This window comes from Xiphophorus couchianus, chromosome 19 (assembly GCF_001444195.1).
Source record: "Xiphophorus couchianus chromosome 19, X_couchianus-1.0, whole genome shotgun sequence".
Classification (NCBI taxonomy): domain Eukaryota; kingdom Metazoa; phylum Chordata; class Actinopteri; order Cyprinodontiformes; family Poeciliidae; genus Xiphophorus; species Xiphophorus couchianus.
Genome location: NC_040246.1, coordinates 15291960 through 15311926, shown reverse-complemented (window position 1 = coordinate 15311926; position 19967 = coordinate 15291960). Strand labels below are relative to the sequence as shown.

At 37.9% G+C, this 19967-nt stretch overlaps 4 protein-coding genes across 4 annotated transcripts; 1 reads left to right on the top strand and 3 right to left on the bottom strand.

Annotated features, from left to right (window-relative positions):
* Window positions 1–240: 240 nt before the first annotated feature.
* olfm4.2 (olfactomedin 4, tandem duplicate 2) lies at window positions 241–2924 on the bottom strand. The gene is made up of 5 exons (XM_027999963.1): window positions 2803–2924; window positions 2552–2719; window positions 2253–2465; window positions 1902–2043; window positions 241–1169 (listed from the first exon to the last, which is right to left on the bottom strand). Exons 1-5 carry the CDS (start codon window positions 2860–2862, stop codon window positions 373–375), a joined length of 1380 nt encoding a protein of 459 aa, XP_027855764.1. The 5' UTR covers window positions 2863–2924; the 3' UTR covers window positions 241–372.
* A 1959-nt stretch (window positions 2925–4883) lies between these two features.
* Window positions 4884–7320, bottom strand: olfm4.1 (olfactomedin 4, tandem duplicate 1). Its single transcript, XM_027999902.1, has 5 exons — window positions 7189–7320; window positions 6932–7099; window positions 6146–6358; window positions 5912–6059; window positions 4884–5834 (listed from the first exon to the last, which is right to left on the bottom strand). Exons 1-5 carry the CDS (start codon window positions 7240–7242, stop codon window positions 5002–5004), a joined length of 1416 nt encoding a protein of 471 aa, XP_027855703.1. The 5' UTR covers window positions 7243–7320; the 3' UTR covers window positions 4884–5001.
* Window positions 7321–7563: 243 nt separating this feature from the next.
* On the bottom strand, window positions 7564–13628 carry lrrc74a (leucine rich repeat containing 74A). Its single transcript, XM_027999901.1, has 13 exons — window positions 13324–13628; window positions 12097–12272; window positions 11914–12021; window positions 11727–11820; window positions 11551–11600; window positions 11390–11471; window positions 11216–11301; window positions 10945–11139; window positions 10771–10866; window positions 10063–10206; window positions 9809–9913; window positions 9362–9447; window positions 7564–8903 (listed from the first exon to the last, which is right to left on the bottom strand). The coding sequence occupies exons 1-13, from the start codon at window positions 13430–13432 to the stop codon at window positions 8294–8296; spliced, it is 1941 nt and encodes a 646-aa protein (XP_027855702.1). The 5' UTR covers window positions 13433–13628; the 3' UTR covers window positions 7564–8293.
* A 959-nt stretch (window positions 13629–14587) lies between these two features.
* On the top strand, window positions 14588–18716 carry angel1 (angel homolog 1 (Drosophila)). The gene is made up of 10 exons (XM_028000899.1): window positions 14588–14715; window positions 15164–15877; window positions 16182–16408; window positions 16495–16564; window positions 16655–17097; window positions 17195–17330; window positions 17434–17544; window positions 17881–17914; window positions 18088–18251; window positions 18340–18716. The coding sequence occupies exons 1-10, from the start codon at window positions 14625–14627 to the stop codon at window positions 18498–18500; spliced, it is 2151 nt and encodes a 716-aa protein (XP_027856700.1). The 5' UTR covers window positions 14588–14624; the 3' UTR covers window positions 18501–18716.
* Window positions 18717–19967: the final 1251 nt, after the last annotated feature.

The following is a 19967-nucleotide window of genomic DNA, read 5'->3' as shown; positions in this document are numbered from 1 at the left end:
GAACAGACATTTATCATTTCTGAATTTACTTGAGAAACAACAACCACAGCAGATTATCAGCAAGAGAGATATTTTTCAATGTGTTTATCACATTAGATAGAGACTGTTTCATTGGACGCCTCTGATTTGATTATCATGTGTCATGCATTTTGGATCTATATAGTTGCAATATTACCTGTGGCATAAAACATAACCCTTAATACTGTCATATATAACATACAGAACACAACTGACAAAATGTGGATGCTTCAGTTTGATTTATTCAGGAAATGGCAGGGGAAAATCTATAAAGGTTTTATAGAGATCTAAGGACTAAAAGTGGCTGCAGATCACTCATATCAATCACAATACAAGGATCGAACCCATGTTGAATCATTCTTTGTTAAATTTCACATTGTATGACACATAATAGCCATCGTTGAACATGTAGAGCTTCTGATCAGAGGGGTTGTAGTCCAGGTTGCTGTATGAATTCTGGAACTTCTTGAATTGGATGCTGAGGTTTCTCTCTTGCTTGGTCTTGGTGTCGTAAGCATAGAAGATCTCCTCAGTGTTGATATCCACCGTCCTGCTGGCATACATCACTCCACAGATCATGAAAGCATTGCCAGCTGACTGTTTGTATACACCAGTATGCCACGTATTCTCAATGCCAAAAGAGTTTTCATTTATTTTAGCAATGACAATTTTTCCCTTGTTCTCATTCGAAGCATAAATTACCCACAATCCTGTTTCATCAGCTGCAAAGTCCAGGTTCTGACTGGCCGAGTAAGCATAAGAGAAACTTGTGCTTGCGTCAGAAATCACTCTGTAGTCATACTTTGAAGAGGTCAGATTAAATTTGGTCATGCTGAAAGGGGTGTTGTGCTGGTAGTAAATTGAATTACTATGCACTATGTAGTTGTTGCCAACACCCACCCATTCAGTAGGAAGGGTAATTTGTTTGTAGTTCTTCCTCAAGAGCAGATTTTCATAGTTGGAGTAAAAATAAAAGTCATAGACACCTCCAGGACTGCTGTACGCGCCGTAGAAGTGCAAGTTCTCATAACCTCGGATAGGCTTGGAGTCTTTTCCCCAGCCACCGTACATGTAACTTGAACTGAGATGAGCATTGAACTGCACCACCAATGGATTGCTGAAGCTTAAGATTCCCGTGTGATTGCAGCTTCCTGAAAAAGAAAAAAAAACACAAAGGATGTTGGCAATGCTGCTCCATCTCAGTAAATTAGAATATCAAAAAATGTTTATTTCAGAAAATCAAGTAGTGTGATATTTGATCATTACTGTTACAGTAAAAAAAACAATTCTAAGAATATTTAAATTTTCAGTAGAGCCACTATGAATGGAGTTTTAACAGAATTGCTCTACTGAAAAATGTAGGACACGCAAGAGAAACTCTTTCATTAATGAGTATCTCTTAGATGAAATCCTGCTTCATGTGCCATGGCATGGAAGTGACAATGATGAGGCCTAAAGATTGTCCAGGTTGCTTTAAAAGCAGCCAGTAATTGTCCCTGCTGTTTGTAAACTTTTTTACACAGTTTTCCTTCCATTCAACTTAAACTTTGAATCTACACTTTGAGAACTGCCAGTCTCCTCAGCAATTACCTTTATCTCTTTCTCTCCTGCTGGACACTGCATTAAAAATTATTTTTAATTTGATCATACTTTAGATAATATTTTAATTTTCTAAGGAACTGAAACTTGACTTTTCATGAGCTGCAAGCAATAACTGTCAAAACTAATGGAAATGGGTGGTTAAAATATATCTCGATATACGTATATATAATAACAGCAATATGATGAACTTTTTCTGAATCAATAATGTTATTATTTACAAAGATGCATTTTTAGCTGTTGAAGTACAAATTGTTATCGATCCTGTTAGGCAGCCCTCTTACCGATATCTGGTTTGATTATATCTTGGTCCTTCTGACACTCCTCTAGTTTCATCTGCAGCTTGGCAAACTGATGTCGGATCACCTCCAGGTTGCTCTTGTCATAAGTCTCCAGCTGGTTCACAAGGAGCGTCATGTTGTGGATCTGGAGACAGAATAGTAAGAAAACTATTGCATGTGGGAAGGAACTCTACCAAAGGGTGTCAAGTCTTGAAAGGAGTTGTATTTCAATACAAAGGTTGCTGGTTGTAATCCAATGTCCAATACTGTTGTAGATTTATTTGTAAGATGCTACAGGATTCAATATTTATGTATCCTGAGAATCTAAGAAGATTTGTACAATTTGTGTTTTACCTCAATGTACAGACTGTTGAACAGGGGTGAAGAAGAGTTGAGCGAGTCTTTGAGCTGAGACACCAGCATCTCAAACTCTCTGAGTTCAATCCTGAGCATCTCAAAATCCAGTTTGATATAATCATCAGGACTGCTTTCCAGGATGGCCAATCTTGCCTCCAGTTGCTTCAGTTCTTCAAGATAAATCACCAGTTTGCCCTTGTACTTCACCATCTGAAAAAGACAAGAGCAGCTATAACATGATTTAATCATATTGCACGTTTCTAGTTTTTATTCTTCATCCTATCCCTAACACACACCATATTCTTCTGGATTTCAACCTCCAGGATCAGATCTTTGCTGACTTGCTGCATGTGCTCAACACGGTCTGCGGGGAAGGTGGTGTCAGGGAGAAAAACATGGCAGATGCACTGACCAGATGAATCCACAGAAGTCGTCACATTTCCAGACTCCCAGTCTTGCACTGGCTAAAAATGAATTTGAAATTTACATTTATTAGAATAACCACAAATTATGCCATGAAGACGTCATAGAAATAAAGACTACTTACAATCCAGGCCAAAGCAGGACTAGAAGCGCTGAGGAGCAGAACTAGAACCAACAGCATCATGACTCACCTCACCTCTCAAATGTCTTTTCAGACTTTGTTGGAGTTTTTAAAGACTGCTTATATCAGATCATTGCGAACACCTTCTCTTTTCACATGGTTATTAACGGATTCAGCAATCAAGCAGATGCTCATTTACAAGCAGCCTGTGATCGTCTTTGTTTACACACAATGCAGTAAAGTCTTGGGAATCCAGAGTATAAGACCCAAATAGGATGTGGATGAGAAAATCACCACATGTGGTAACATCATAAAGCACTTTTTATGATTCCTTCATTGAACTGAGTATTTGTATTTGTTGGAGCAAAGGCGTGTTTAGACAGCATTAGTTCATTTCTAGTCATAGATAGTGATAGTGTTCTTGTTTGCTTTCTGAGTCAGGTGGTTTTTTGCCAGCGCAAGGTTTGAACTGAACATGGAGAGCGAATGACAGCTAAAACTTTTTATGGTCTGTTTATTGAAGCATCACCTCAGAAAGTTTCAGCTTGGAGGATTGTCAGTGCTTAGCTTTTTTTTTTTAAATGTGTGGTTCAATTTGCAATTTCCAAAATGTAACTCAGAGAAAGAAAAATAAAACATTTTGTTCACTGTATAACTTTAATGTATTGCATAACTTTATTTGTGCACAGCTAGATTTAATTGCAAAAAGGGATTCAAAAGTAATGCCATTTTAAACATAATAAACTTTGACATGTTTTTTGTTCCCAAGCAAATCAGTCAATCATTCAAGTCTATTTTAAAAGCACATTTCAGCAACATCAAATCTGTTTCTGTATTCAGGGGCTGATGGTGTGCAAAAATGGGATCCTGTAACTTCAGCTAAATTAGAAATGATTAAACGCCATCAGATGCTTTAAATATTAATTTATATTTCATTTTAGCTGGTATAGTTGGGTATTATTGGTAAATTTGACTCCTTTTTGTCTTTAAAGCTACAGTATCAAATTTTTCCAAGAATGTTTTTTTTTTTTTTTTTTTTTTACATATTTGTTAAAACTGCCAACACGTCATGACAGTGTGAGACAGATAATCTGTGTAAAGATCAGGCTCCTCCACTTCCTCCCTAAGCTACTATTGCCATCTAAAGAAATGCACCTCTCCCAATTTGTCCCAACCAAAAGCAAACAATCAGAGCGAGTAAGAGGGTCTTAGGGCTGTCAATCAAAGTCGCATACATGCTGCTAAAATGTACTAATGGCAAAGAAACAACTGACCTTTGACATTTTGTTGAGGCACTATTTATGGCTATTAAATAGTTTTTTCAAATTTGCTCAAATGTATAATTTCATTTCTATATTTGTTGATTTACTTACTATCAAAATCCCTTCAAAATGTAGTCTTTAATGTTATATATTGATTGTATAGATTGATTTTTGATGAAATATACAAATACAAATTTTCATGTAAAGTTTGAAAAGATAAAATCTAATTTTTGATGACTATACACAAAAAAGTCCTAATTGATGTAACTACTGACTTTTGATACTCCCCAACTGAGATTATATCACATTAAAAAATCCTATAGACATATGATGCAGAAAAAAAAACTTACTTAGTGGGAGAAACATTAAGGGATTTTAGAAAAGGTGTGAATATCTATGATGCAAGGTCGGAAGTGAATTTAACAGCTTTCCTGAAGAAAATTTGAAAAGAAAATGGTTATAATATTAGTATAATATTTCTTTGATAATCTTTTAAAGAGGATTTTTGTTTGCCAAAGAGATCCAGGAAAAGAACAAAATCAAAGGACACTGACACTGTCTTGAAATTAAGACAAATTTTATGCTTTGAAGGTTTCTATTGATATGTGTTGGTCAACATTCACAGTACAAATTTCTTTTTCTTTCACAGCAGACTTTAACTTACACTTTAAACTGTTGCATAAGTGTTGTTGACAGTACATAAAATTTCAATTACAGAACATTTATTTGGTTTCATTTGATTTTGATTTAATTTTATAAATTATTTGTCTTACTTCTAGCAGAAAACCGATAAACAGTTGAATAACCAAATGACACAACACCTTTTGCATGCTTCAAATCGTTTATTAGCAGTCAAGAAAAGGGATGGTACAAGAAAAAGGAGAAAAAGAAATTCATTAATCATTCATATCACATTTCTCTATCAAGGAGAGAAAGTTGTTTAAGTCACCAGTAACACCAGTGGCGCCACTGTGGCTTCAACTGTGTTGTTAAACCAGAGATGGTAGCTCACATAGTAACCATCATTGTACATGTAGAGCTTCTGGTCAGTAGGATTATAATCCAAGTTTGTATACCTGTTTTGAAACCTCTCAAAGGTAATACTAATGTAGCTTTCCTGTTTAGTTTTAGTGTTGTACTTGTAAAATATCTCTTCAGTTAGGGTGTCCACTGTTCTGACTGCGTAAAAAACACCACAGATCATGAAGGCATTAGTAACACCTGGCTTATAAACACTGGTCAGCCATTCCTCCTCAATCCCAAAGGAGGCCTCGTTTATTCTAGCTATGACCACCCGACCCCCGGACTCTTCAGTAGCGTAGGTCACCCACAATCCTGTTTCATCTGCAGCAAAGTCAAAGTTCTGATTGGCGGAGCTGCTGTATGAGAACCTGGAGGAGGCCTTGGGAACCACCCTGGACTCATATTTCATGGTGGTAAAATTCAGTTTAGCTAGTCCAAATGGGCTATTTATCTGATAATACAGAGTGTTATCACGCATTATAATGTTGTTCCCGGTGCCATACCAACTACTGGACAGGGTGTGATGGAGAAAAGGGGTTCTCAGAATAAGGTTCTTGTAGTTAGTGTAGAACTGGATGTTCGTCATGGAAGTGGTAGAGTAACCAGCGTACCAGTACATGGACTCTCTGTCAGAAATAGGGTTTGAATCTTTCCCCCAGCCTCCATAATAGTAGCCGGCACTTAGTTGGGCATTCAGATGGCTCACCACAGGCTTGCTGACCCTCAGTAGGCCAGAGTTAGCACAAGAACCTGAGGAGAAAGAGAACAGTCAGTTATATGAGTTTAGTGATTGTTTCCATCTCATGTGATTGTGTGAATCAGCTCACCGATGTTGGGGTTGAAGAGCTCCTGGTGGCGTCTCTCACATTCCTCGAGCTGAAACTGCACCTCTAAGTACTCTCTGCGAGTTGAAAGCACCAAATTCTTGTCATAAGTCTTCTCCAGTCTGTCCAGGGTGACCAACATGACAGTTACCTGTAAGATAACACATGCTTTTGTGTTAGTCAAAGACTTAATTTTTTTCCAGGTGACCTTCTGTGTGTCTACGGCTGATGACTCACCTGTACATGCAGGGACTCAAAGACAGCGACCGAAGCATTGATGGAGAGTTGCAGCTCTACAATCAGAGCCTCTACTTGTTTAATCTGCACATTTATCTCTTCAAAGTCAGCTTCATTGTAGTCATCAGGATTCTTTTCCATTGTTTCGATTTTCACCGTCAGCTTTATGATCTTTTCTGTGTACTGTGTAATCTTAAGTTCATAGTCCTCCACCTGAAAATAACAGATGTCAGTGCAAATTTAGGGATTCTTCTTCTACATCACTAATAAGTTACAATGCCTTGCAAAAGTATTCATACACCTAATTTAAAATAATAACAGCTGCAAATCCTTTTAGTTATGTTTTTACCAGCTTTGTACATCTAAACCCAAGTCTTTGTCCATTCGTTTTGCAAAATAAATCAAGCTCTAAGTCTGGATAAAGTGTACCTGTAAATTGAAATGTTAAAATCTTGACTCTCATTCTCAGTTTGATTTAGTAATGGATTTTGATTTGGGCATAACTTTGTAGCTCTGGCTGTATTGTCCAGCTTGGATGAACCTTTACCACAATCTCAAGTCTTTTGCATCCTCTGACATGTTTTCTTCCAGTTATCTGACCACCACACTCTTCATATTTATATTTGTAAAAATCTTTGAAAAGGTTGTCTCCTTATCCTTCCAGTTCACAATAAGCTCTCCTTGGAGTTGGTTTAGCTTATAAAATCCAAACTAAATACATTAACATTTGAGATGTGAATACTTTCACAAGGCCCTGGTTAACACATCACACATGTTCCTTAGTACCTTGCCCATCTCCAGTTTCAGCTTGTTTGAGATCTCATCAGCGGTCTGCTCCACCACCACCAAATCACCGACAGGAAAGGTTAAACTGGGCAGGAAGGCATTGCAGGTGCACCTCTCCTCACCTCCTGTCTCATTCCTTAAACTCTCTGCACTCCACAGGCCAACACCCTGAGATGAAGATTGGAGGAAACAGTGATCAGCACATGTCTAAATCAAGGAATGTACAAAAAATTATTTCAAAGTCCTGCCATACATACCCCCATGGCTATAGTGGAGCTCAGCAACGCTGAGAGTATTAGAGTCTTGATCATTTTGCAGTCTGTGTCGTTATGGTTGTGGTGGCTTGTTCTCCACCATTTATATAGCCTATTCCTATAGGTACTCCTGGATGCAACACCTGCCACAGTTCACAGCATTGTTGTCCCAGGCTGGTGACAGAATATGCACCTCTTGTCAAGTTTATCACCCGGATAATAAATAGCCAGATGTTTGCAGAAAATTATCCCTGTGCATGTGTTGGTGTCCCATAGAGGAGGTCATGAATAGTGTACATACAGTAAAAGTAAAAAAAAAAAAAAGAATAGATATTGTTGAATAAATATTCAAGTTTATTCATAAAGTGCATTAAATATGATTCCAATTTAAAACTCAAATACTAGTTGAACTCAAAAAACCAAGAAAGAAGACACAATTAAATCAACAAAAGTAAATCAAGACATGGAAATATTAGAAGACATAAATTGCTCTATATGAATATAGAGCAATAGATTAAGAAAATGCTATGTATATGGCTGTATTTTAAGACTATTTTAAAACTCCATTCTGTATATACTTATGGTTGTCTTTGCCTGAAATCAACATTTTTATATAACCTGATACATTTAACTATGACAGAAATCCCAAACTGACTAAATTTGTAACAGGGAAATACTTTTCACAGAATAAAGCAGACTATCAAAGAAATTCAGTAAGACTTCATATTTAGTGTGAATGCTGAAGGTCAAGATGCTAGTCCTAGACGCTATCATTTGTATTTCAGCTAGCTTCAGCCTTTAGCTTATTGTAGCCTATAAACTGTTGTTACCTTACAATGAACTTTGTAAAGAGTATTCTGAACAAATTTGTAATACTGGGATTTTTGCATTCACTGAAAGTTTTCACTCCTTCAGTATTTCTATTTACATTTTGCAGGCTTTTGCTTCATTCTTCTGCTTCTGCCTATTTCTCGCATTTCTGCTAACCTGACTTCTTATGCATCTGCAATTTTCATAAAAAATATTTAGCTTACAGCATTCACACTACATTGTACAATGCAAATTTTTCTAGCTTTATTAAAAGATTTTTATTATTACACAGCCAGTGTTATTTGATGCTTTTTGTTGGATTCTGTGAGTCTTTGACACCGTGCTTCTTCACTTTTCGTTTCTTTAATTTCTTAGTTGTTGCCTTACTCTCTAGCTGCTGTGTGTTTAGAGCAGGCCTGGACCTGGTCAGGCTGTTGCCAGTAGGACTTAGCTTGCTGTAATCCGTCTCTAGATCGGAGCGAACGCCCTGAGCAGAGATGGATTTGCTTGTTGGAGAGTTGGGGGAGGCAACCAGGAGGTTGGGCTGAGAGTAGGACCGCATCGCTGGAGAACTGGTGGGACGGTAAGGGGAGGTTCCTCCCAACATGGGCAGATGAACATGGTCGCCGCTCATATTAGTGACAGAGTAGCGACTGCTGTTTGACATGACGATGTGGTGCCAGGAACTGAGAGGGGTAGCAGAAAAGGGCTGGGGGCCACCTGAATCTTCCTTGGCGCCTCCTGGGGAGAAGATCATGGAGCTGTGAGGCGTGACAGCTTCCACTGCCGTCTGGAAGGTCTTCAGTATACGGTCACTCTTCTGCTTTTCTTTCTTCTGGCGGGACTCCACCTTCTTCAGCTGACGACGGTGATCTCTCACCATCTGTTTTCTTGTATCTGCCAGTCCCCTGAAAGAAAGATTAAATACATTAAAAACAATCTAACTACCCCTCTACAATTTTCACAAAAAATATTCACCTTACACCATTCACACTGCATTGCACAATGTAATTTTTTTTAGTTTATTTTTATTTTTGATCTCTAGAGATATTTATTGTCCACAAATTAGTAATGTTGTGATGGTAGTTGGGTTCAAATAAAGGAGGGACCCACAAATTGAATTCTGTTTAGGGCCTCATATAATCTTGGACTGGCTCTGGGCAGATAAATTGAATGTGAAAAACCTCCACGGGAGCAGATACTTTTGCATGTCAACATGCGATGTCAGGTGATGTCATTTATATTTCATATCTAAATCATGTTGTCTTCAAACAGCAATAAACCTCATTATTGCACAGACATCTACACACTGTTACACAGTCAATAAAGCCTGTCAGTGAACATAATCAGGGTAGGATAACCTCACCTGTAATCTACCATTCCCGTTCGGCCCCGATCAAGTCTGTGAATCAGCTCCTCGATCTGAAATCGACTCAAAGGAATGCTTGATTGCTAAAAGTTTCACACACACACACACAAATGTTATAAGGAGATATCAGGAGCATATTTCATTATCTGATGCATTACTCCAAAAGAGACTAAATTCACTGCAATCATTTAATGCATAGATTTGCCTGACTTTTCAAATGTCTTTCAATGTACCATTTTCAGTTTCAACCAACAATGTTTAAATGGGATTATATCAGAAAAAGCTTTCAGAAAGCCAAGCAAACTGCTGCTCAATCCATTTAAATACAAGAAAGGTCTACCTGCTCTAAGCAAAATGAAGTATAACTGAAGGCTGTTGGACAAAAATTTATGAATCTGCCACATTATTGTTGCATGTGATTTATTACGTAATGGGCTTGGAAACCTGAACTGCTTTCCTGAAGTCAGTGACAGGTACTCGCATGGTGCCATCTTTGTCAATATTCCGAAAGAAGTCCCATAAACGCAGTTTACGTTTATCAAGATAATCCTGCCAGAAATAATAGGAGAAAGGGCTTTAATGATTTTAGTAGCATCAAAATATGTATTTTTGTTACGTTTTAAATTAACATACTTTTTCAAAAAGTAATATCATGCAAAGTTTGTAGAGACTCTTATTTAAAACAAACTGCAGCCAACCTGAATGACTTTCATTGGATCAATGCGTTTGGGTGGTTTTTGAGCTACAAAACCTCCGACCCCTTCATACTGCACATCCAAACCAGGATGCTCCTGACACGTCAGTTCCAAAAGATTCACAAAGTTCTCATTCACCAGAACATTCTGTTCAGACGAAAGACACAATGAACAGAAATGTATTTTGTGTGTGATTTTCATTTACTTCATTAACTTGAACCTAAACCTTTTCTGCTAAGCTAATACGCCACATAAAGTACAGCACCCTTCACATATGCTACAGCCACAAAATTGCATGGATTCCATGGGTGTTTTATTTAATAGAACAACACAAAGTAATGCATAGATGTGAAGTGGTATGAAGCTGATAAAGTCTTGAAATTCTTTTTTAAAAATCTGAGAAATGTGTTGTGCACTTTATTCTGATATTCCAAAATAAAACCCAGTGCAAAGAATTCAGCTTCACCTGTCAGTTAATTGCTAAATTAAGTTGTCAAATTTTAGGGCCTTAATTTTTTTATGTTTATTAAAAAAATATAACTGAACACTGAAGTTTGTAGCTGTAACCTAATTTTAAAAAAGACATAATAATAATAATAATAATAATAATAATAATAATAATAATAATCAAGGGTTATGAATTCTTTTGAAAATTTCTCTAAATGTAAATCTTATTAGGTCATCTAACATAAAAGAGTCGGAATCACTCACACATATGTTGATCTGCTCCAGAGCCGTTTTTGGTGTGTTCTTCACCACATTTACCAGGGCAAGAGCTCCCTCTACTGTTACAGCGTTATAAGCCAGCTGCAGGAGTAAAGGAACAAAACATCATCTTACAGTGCATCTCCAATCTGGCCAAATTAACCCAGTCAGATAACCCACCAGGAGGACTCGTAGCGTTTCATTGTAATCCAGACCTCTGCAGAGCATACTGACTCCTTCATTGGTGATGCAGTTGTTGCTGAGATTTAGATGCACCAGAGTGTTGTTGAATTTTAGGGCCTCTCCCATGGCTAAGGCTCCCTCATTTCCAAAACCGTTCCACGATAAGTCGAGATGTTTCAGCATCGTATTCACCTAGAAATATAAAATGGAATAAGATCTTTTATAATGGTTGATCAGAAAGGAAATGCTGTTTGTTATTTAGTCAAACCTTAAGACCAGCAGAAAAAGCCACAGCCCCTTTCATTCTAAGGTGATTCCAGCTGAGATCCAGAACTTCCACGCCTTCGTTGTTTGCTGTTGAAGTTAGTGGGATTTCTTTTCTGTATTCTTGTCAACTTTCTAACCACTATAAATTAGACACATATACCGTACTTTACCATACCCAGCAGCTGTCCCAGATATTCTCCTCCTTTTCCACAAAACTTATTATGACTCAGGTCCAGATCCTTTATTCTGGAATTGGTCTAAAAGCAGATGTGAACGCAATGTGATCATTTTAATAAAGAACCAAAAATTTGTTTTATTCATTTATTCCCAACTTACTGACAGTGCTTCTGTGAAATGCTTAGCATCATCATCTGCGAATCCATTTCCTGACAATAAATAAAGTGCTAAATTAGTAAATTAATAAACTTTCTCTCAATATTAGTCGTAGAAATGTTTCCTTTCACATAAGCCCCCAACAAAAATACACACGAATTAATGTAAGTCCAAATTACCTGAAAGTTTAATGGACTTTAAAGAAATGCTGTCCATCAACATTTTAGCTACATGTTCAGCTCCTTCAGATTTCACATGATTGTTGGATAAATCCTGAAACAAAAACTAATTGTTTTAAGAAATTCTTTTTTTTTCTTTCTTTCTTTTTTGTACCCTCTAGTGGTTAGTTTTTGAATTTTTACATACCAGATGCTGGATGGTAAAGTTAGCCCTCAGCAGCTCTGCCAGATATTTTACCCCCTCAGCTTGAATATCATTATAGGCCAGCTCAAGAGTCCTGATGTGCACATCAGACTGGAATAAATGCAGCTCATCAGATTTATCTTTTCAAAAACTTTGTGACAATGTGAAATTTCATTTTGAACTCACCACCAAAGCAATAGCGAGTGCTTTGCAACCTAACGGTCCGAGGCCATCATAGGTGAGTGTCATTGTTGGGGAGCTATGGTTTCGAATGAAGTGGGAAACTGGAACCACACCCACCAGTTTGCAGGCCTCCATGTACACCTCAGCAACAGACATGTGTTTGATGAATTTCTTTTTCCCTGAGTTTAAATGAAATGTACACAGTAAGTACCAGCAACCCCTTTCATGTGAAGACTGTCACTCAGGAGCACCTTTGAAAATGTGGATGTTTTTTCTTTAATATATTCAGGTACATCTTAAATTAATTTTCCACAAATGACAGTGAAAAGTAAAATTCGCAATTTCTATAGTCTTGTTTGACTTTTTATTTCAGTTAGTGTTGTTTATTTCAGCTTACAGTTAATAACATTCTTTTTTCTTCTTTTATTTCTTTTTCCAAAAATTATAATCTTTAATAGATAAATGCCCGACTTCTGTAGTACATCTAAGTAATGTATAGTGCTTTTAATTTTTGGTAGGAGCTCCTTTTGTATGAATTACTGTATCTGTGCACTATGGAACTGTAACAGTTGTAGCCCAGATGCAGCCCATGCCTTGTGAATATTTGTAAATCTCCATTGTTTGTGAAAATTTTTTCTAACACACTTTTTCCTTCCTCTTGACATTTCAGCAAAATGCTTGGATGCAGCAATTCCACAGCAATAACTTTTGTGGCTTTCTCCTCTTTGGGGTGAGTGTCAGTGAAATATCTTCCCCATGATTATGTAAGCCAGTGCTTCTCAATTCCAGTCCTCAGGCCCCCCTGCTCTGCATGTTTTAGATGTGCCTCTATTCCCGAACAGCTGATTCAAATGATTGCATGACCATCAAGTGCTGCAAAAGCCTGTTAATCACCTGTAGATTCAATCCAGGTGTGTAACAGAAGGGAAACACCTAAAACAGGCAGGGGGGCCTGAGGACTGGAATTGAGAAACACTGATGTAAGCCAAAATACATTTCTGTGTGAAAACATTTCTATTTATTGGTCTTAATCTTCATCTTCAACCTAATATAAACACTTGAAATAAAATTTGGAGCACAGTTCCACTTTTGTACTTAGTTACAATAATAAATTATTTTTGTAAAATAATTTTCGAATGTATTGAGACTAACCTGAAAGGCAGCCCATAAGTCTATTGTTTCATAGCAGTGAAAGCTCTTTCAAAAACAAAAACAATTTCAGAAACTCACCATCGGACTCCAATTCTTGGTCAGACTCAGTGTCTGTGGCTTGTGACTCAATAGGTGAAAGACAGTCTTCATCTTTCAAACTTAGTTCTTCAAAGGAGGGTATTGACATTAGAGCTTTACGTCCAAGCTAATGTGATATCCTTCCCTTTAACAACCTTTTAATTTCTTTTGCAAGAGTTTGTACTGGGAAAAAACATAGGCTAGTTACGTCCAGAATGTAATTCTACCCTTGAGATTATGTGTCATGCAGAGAGCTATTAACAATTTATGCATCAGCTTGGTTCCCATTCTCTTCCTGCAATACTAACTGTCGGCATTTCAAAGCAAAGCAGCAAGTTCATGTTTTCTAATATATGGTATTTATAGTTAAAAGTAAAAAAAAAGCCTCAAAGGAGTTAGGGAGTTAGGAGTTGAATTAGTCTACCATAATTTTTGTCGCAGTTGTTTGGTTAATTAAAAGCAATAGATATTGAGGTTATGCTCCAACATGCATGTCCTCAGTAAATAGTGCTTTCTTATGGCCCACTGAACACCTTAGCTTGTGATTTAACAATCCAAAACCCTTTTCTTCTAACTTTTCTCCTTCCTGAAAACCTGACACACCTTTAATTAAACTTAGCTAAATCCTATTTAATACATATTCGATTTTTTTTAATCTGCTTAACAAATTCTTCAGGTTGTCTTTAATATGTTATTTGCATTTTTTTTGTTTTAGTTTTTTTCTAAATCTTTCTAAATAGTATATAATAAAAATCTTTTTAGCTACATTTTAGATTCTCTAATTTAATTGGATGATTATCTTCTCGCCTGCTGTTCTCATTTATGATTAAACTATGCTTACTCAGTTCAATATTTTATATGCGGTTTTATTCTTATTGCCAAATAATTACAAATACAATGACATGTAACACACGTCATTGTGTTACATGCTAAACTACTTACTTAGTTTAGCATTTTTGGGGGTGTTTTATGATTGTTTGCCAGACTGCTTTATGTTTGTTTGCAAGACTAGGTAGGCCCAAAACAGTTTTTGACTGGACCAAAAACAACCAGTCTACATAGACTTCATTGAAGTCTATTTCTTTAGACGGCTATAGTTACGACATGTAGACAGTTTTAACACGTATGTAAAAAAACAACAACATATTTTTTAAAATAAAAGTTACATGCTGCACTTTTAAAGTAAGAGAGCTTTGTTGTCGAGTACTGAGGTCAACAAAATTGTACATGAATCTGCGCAAATTATATGAGAATTTGACTTGCCATACCTTGCTTACAACACCACCAACATCAAAGTACGCATGCGCAGAATACATTTCAGAATCATGATCGGCGTTTTGCTGTTTTACGCGTTCTATCCGCTAACTTGGTTCTTGTTCCGTCGACCGTCAGGTACATCTAGCTATAACTTTTATGAAGGCGTTACTTAGACTTGTTTTACTTTGCTACTGTTGGCTAATCTTTACTAAGGTTAAGTTTGCTGCTGACTGAGCAGTTTCTTTTCTGCGTGCGAAGTTATGTTTTTTTGTGTTCATAACTTGGTCTTACACAACTTGTCTGGTTTTAAAGGTCAACTGACTTGAATTTTCTTCCGTGTTGCATATTTTGTTTTAAACTGCTAACTGGCGGTAGTTGTTTACCCTTATTCTTACGCCCCCTTAAGACGTCTAAAGCATAACACGCGTTTACAATTTGCAGTTCCCTTTACTGATAGCTGAGCTAGAGCTTCGCAGTTTTTAAAATAAATTACTTTAACAAGAAAATAAATACAACAAATTAAATTAATTAGTAGCAGAGCATGAATGCACCACTGTTGTCCTATTTTTATCCTTTCTTGCAGAGGCCTCGAAGAGAAGTGTTCCTCAGTCAGTTAATGGCACAACAGTGTGGGATGGTGATACTGTCACACTTGGGAGCACCCAGTCTGAAACAACCATGCAGGATCAGAGTGGAGAGACGAAGGAAAGGCTAAAAGAACCAGTGCCTCAGAAAAACATTCAAAGTCCCAACACGGATGAGGAAAACCTGTCGGCTGTCCTGCAGAAGGACATGAGGATTGACGCAGCTGCAGAGACAACTGAAATGCAGACTACATTGGAGGAGGAAAGAGAAGATCCCAAAATGGGAGATGGGGAAAAGGTTGTCTTCCGTGACGTTATACATGACAGTCAGAATGAGAAAGAAATAAGCACTTCTTCAGGCGATAATGTCGATGTTCTGTTAAAATACCCGACGTTGGAGGGAAGCATGGAAAAAACCAACTGTCCTGAAAAGAATCAAAGCAAGACTGAAAACAGTAAGGAAATGCTTCAAGCGTCCAACGCTGACACGTCAAAGAGTCCAGATGAGTGCTGGGATGATTATATAGTTACCACTGGTAACCCCCTTCTCTCCAACTCCCAAACATATCTTAAAATTGATGAGCAACATGATGCACAAACCGGCTGGCACTTTCCTGTAGGACCTGGCCTAGCACAAGAAGTTTTCTGCCCACAGTGGAGCTTTCCTGCTTCAAGTTATTACACCACTGTGGAGCCAACTGTGCCCTTTGAAGGTAGGAGGGATTTTTATTTTTGTTTTAAGTAACTTTAGCCTTGAGCTTAATATCTTCCAGATCACTGGTGATCTGGTTCTGGTCTGCAAGTTTGACTAATGAGTTGGATTTTATCAGCTCAAAAAATTTTATTCATTATATACCATGTGTTTTTCTTCCACTTAATTTTCTGCCAATATGTTTGGATACAGCACTCTGAGTGCAGGAAGCATCTTCTGCATTGACCTTTTTTGGCGTATGCTAAATGTGGAGTCTGCCAGTGGCTGTTTACTAGAATATAAGTTTGTCATAAAACATTTTACAGTGATGTGGAGAGTGTGGGAGGACTTGGATGCTGATTCTGAGAGCGTTCTGACCCCGATCACAATCAAAAAGGCCTCTCTGGACTTCACTGTCATGTCTTACAACATCCTTGCCCAAGACCTTTTGGAGCTGAACCAGCATCTGTACGCACACTGCCCCCTAGAGGTGCAGCAGTGGAGCTACCGCTGCAACCTGCTCTTGAATGAAATCGAAAAATGGGCACCAGATGTGAGTCAGATCCGTGTGTTTTCTTATGTATCCGATGTGGTACAGCAACTGATCGTTTTTGTGTGCTCTTGTCCGTCTGTGTGTAGATTTTGTGTCTGCAGGAGGTTCAGGAGAACCACTACCATGAACACCTGCATCCTCTCCTTTCTCAGATGGGTAGAGCAGCTAAGACGACCCAGATGAGCTGTATTGGTCGATGACGTTGCATCAAAAATTTCATACATACTCTGCTCATGTTTTCCCCAGGCTACACCTGTGTGTATCAGCGGCGTACAGGAACAAAGACCGATGGCTGCGCTGTTTGCTATCAAGGCTCACGCTTCGCCGAAGCCGCCGTTTCCAAGCTGGAGTTCTTCAGACCTGAGACCGGGCTGTTGGACCGGCACAACGTGGGCATCGTCCTGCTGCTTCGCCCGCTGGTCACCACAGAAGCAGAGGTCAAGGAGGCCGGCCCGTCCCTCTGCGTGGCCAACACACACCTGCTCTTCAACCCCAGGCGAGGTGACGTGAAGCTGGCCCAGTTGGCAATAATGCTGGCAGAAATTGATGCTGTGATAAAGTCCTGCAAGGCCAGAGGTGAACACTGTAATATTGTCTTCTGTGGAGACTTTAACTCTGTCCCACACCTGCCTCTGTACCAGTTCATCACCACTGGTGAGCTCAGCTATCAGGGTCTGCCAACATGGATGGTGAGGAAACAAAACAGAAGGACAATTGTGTTCAATCTGAGTGTGGATCATCCTCCTGCTGATCCTTGTGTGTGTGCATGTGTGTTGTGTCCAACAGATTTCGGGCCAAGAGGACCTGTCCTATAAGCCCAGTTATCACAGACTGTTTGCTCCTCTGTGGCCCAGCTCTCTGGGGATCTCAGACACCTGCCAGTACACAGCAGATATCAATAAAACACAAAGTCAGAATTCAGGTCTGTGATTGTTATCCGTGGTGTATTTGTTATAATGATCTGAATAGCAGGTTTACATCTGTAGTACAACTGTTTCCCATGATCCCCTGCTCTCCTCATGTAGGGACTCGTGGCTACTCACATGAATTCATGCTTCAGCTGCGCTTCTGTCCAGCCGCATGTGTTCGTCCTGAGAACCTGGCCCTGATTCCTGGAGTAACCGACAGCAAACCAGGTTGTGCACACATGAAGTCCTAAAAAATAAATCTCTTCTGGGTTACAGTGGGACCTGTGCAGAAGTAATAAAAAATATGCTATTTAATATGTAGAACCAAGCAGGACAGATGGATAATTAATTTTTTTTAATTCTCTAGCGATGCCCTTGGAAGTTTGTGAAAAGTGAGACAGAATGATCTTGAATAAGGGTTATATCATCTCCTTCCAAAAGTATTAAAATATTTTAATGTTTCCTACATTTCCTACTTGTGGCATTTATTTTGTATTCAGCTGTTTTTCCACACCTGCTATTCTTCAATATTAAATTTCTTGTTTATCTTCTCTTTGAGCTCAGATACTTCAGAGGACGCTCAACATTATGAGAAAAGGTTGGTTCACCAGATATTTTGGTTTCCAATCTAAATAAATATTATATAAAGTGATTTTTATCTTTAAAAGCCACAATCATTGTCCTTTTTAGAATCACACTTGTAATAAAATGTGTAATTTACTGACAGGATATTTAAAAGCAGAATTAAGATGGGTACTGAATGTGTCGCAGGTTCAGAGACCGTCTCAGGCATCAGGTGGACTTGGAGTCTGTCTATAAACACGTCCTTCCTGGTTCTGGCTGTCCAGAGGTCACGACCCTGCACTCTGAGGGTGGAACTACTGTTGACTACATTTTCTATTCTCCAAAACGTACTTTGACCAAAAAACAAAGAGGTAAAAGGACAGGATTGGAAGAAGCCAGCTACCAAGTGTTGACTTTAAATTGCTTATATTGTTTGTATTTATCATTTTCTTCTCCTAGTTTATAAAACGTCTGCAGGAAAAGGCCTGAAGCTTGTTGGTTCGCTATCTCTCCTGTCTGAGGACTTCTTGTGGTCAATGAATGGACTTCCCAATCACATATTACCTTCGGATCATCTCAGCCTGGTGGCTCGATTCCAGCTGGAGCTTGATGACGCATGAAAAAATAGAAGTTAACTGTTGAGTTGTAAGAACTCACTCTGTTTTTTTAGTGTAGAAATAATGAACCATTTTGTTCATAACACACGTTTGTAGTTTTTATTTTTTTGTACAATACTCTCCAATGAATGGAAGTAGAAGTTTGAATAAATATTTTTCAGGTATGCATGGCTTGTGATTCAGCCCATCGTAAATAAACCTGCTGCTGTTTAATCCTCAGGATCTCTGTGTGATTCAGAGCTGGAAATGTGACCTCAATATCTGCTCTCAGACATTCAGTGTGCATGCGTGTGTGATTAAAGCTTGAATGAATAAATGATGTGTACAGTTAATTTAGGCATGTTGGCACAGAATAAGAGCTTCTCACGTTCCTTTAACCATATTTTCTAAATATTGGTGCATCACAGATTTTTCTGTGATTAAATACTACAGAAACTTTTGTCTTCTGGCACTTATGGCTTTAATGGAACTCTACGGCTCTCAAACATTTAAGGTAATTGCCCTTCAGCAAGTTGCAGAAAAACGACTTGCATTTTTGACCCATCAAAAAGCTGCTGAGATATTTCTGCTTTTACGACTTGGATGTGCTCCCTGATCTTAATTCTTGCAACCACTAAAAGTTATTAGAAAAACCCCTCAATATGAGGAAGACCAAACCTATTGGTGCCAGCCATGATTACAGGACGCTGCATTAGCTTGCAGATGTAGTTTTGAAATGGATAAACAGCCTCTGAAATAGAAATGTATGAAACACGCATAAAAAACTAACTATAAAACTAATAAATGATTACAACAAGCATCACATAAATTATTTCAACCAGTAGGGATGAGACTGACAATTGGGAGTGAGCATCCTAATTCTTGTGCATTCAGAAAATAATTTTTTGTGGGTATCTTTTGTTTTATAACAAAAAACACATGCTTTTGGGATTAGCTGCAATTAAATCACTTTAATTTCCAAAGACAAATTAAAAAGGTTATATAAGTGAACATTTTGAGAATAAATATTTCAAGCGTTGTCCAAATTTTTCCACGATTGTAATTTACTTAACTTTTAATCTTAACCTCATGAGTTACTGATGGCAGGTTTTAGCCAGCTATTAACATCTGTTTTCAGGCCAGATTTAATCAAATACACATTTTCCCATGATAAAGCTGCTAGTGGTGAATAACGTAACACACATTTTGATTGTACTTGCAATAAATTTTGGACCATAATCTTGTTTCATGCAAAAAAAAAAAAGCAATCCATAAACAACCAAACAGATGTTAAACATAATTAATGCTTAGTATGCAACATCTGGAGAATTGTAAGACTAATCTAAAATTGAGATTAGCGAATTTCACCCTGATAATCATGATAATCTGTTAAATTATAAAATGCTGAAACCTAACACTCTTTTACACCCCATCAGTGTTTTTATTCTCTGGATCTTCTACTTTCATTTTACAGAGTTAGTGGCTTTGGGT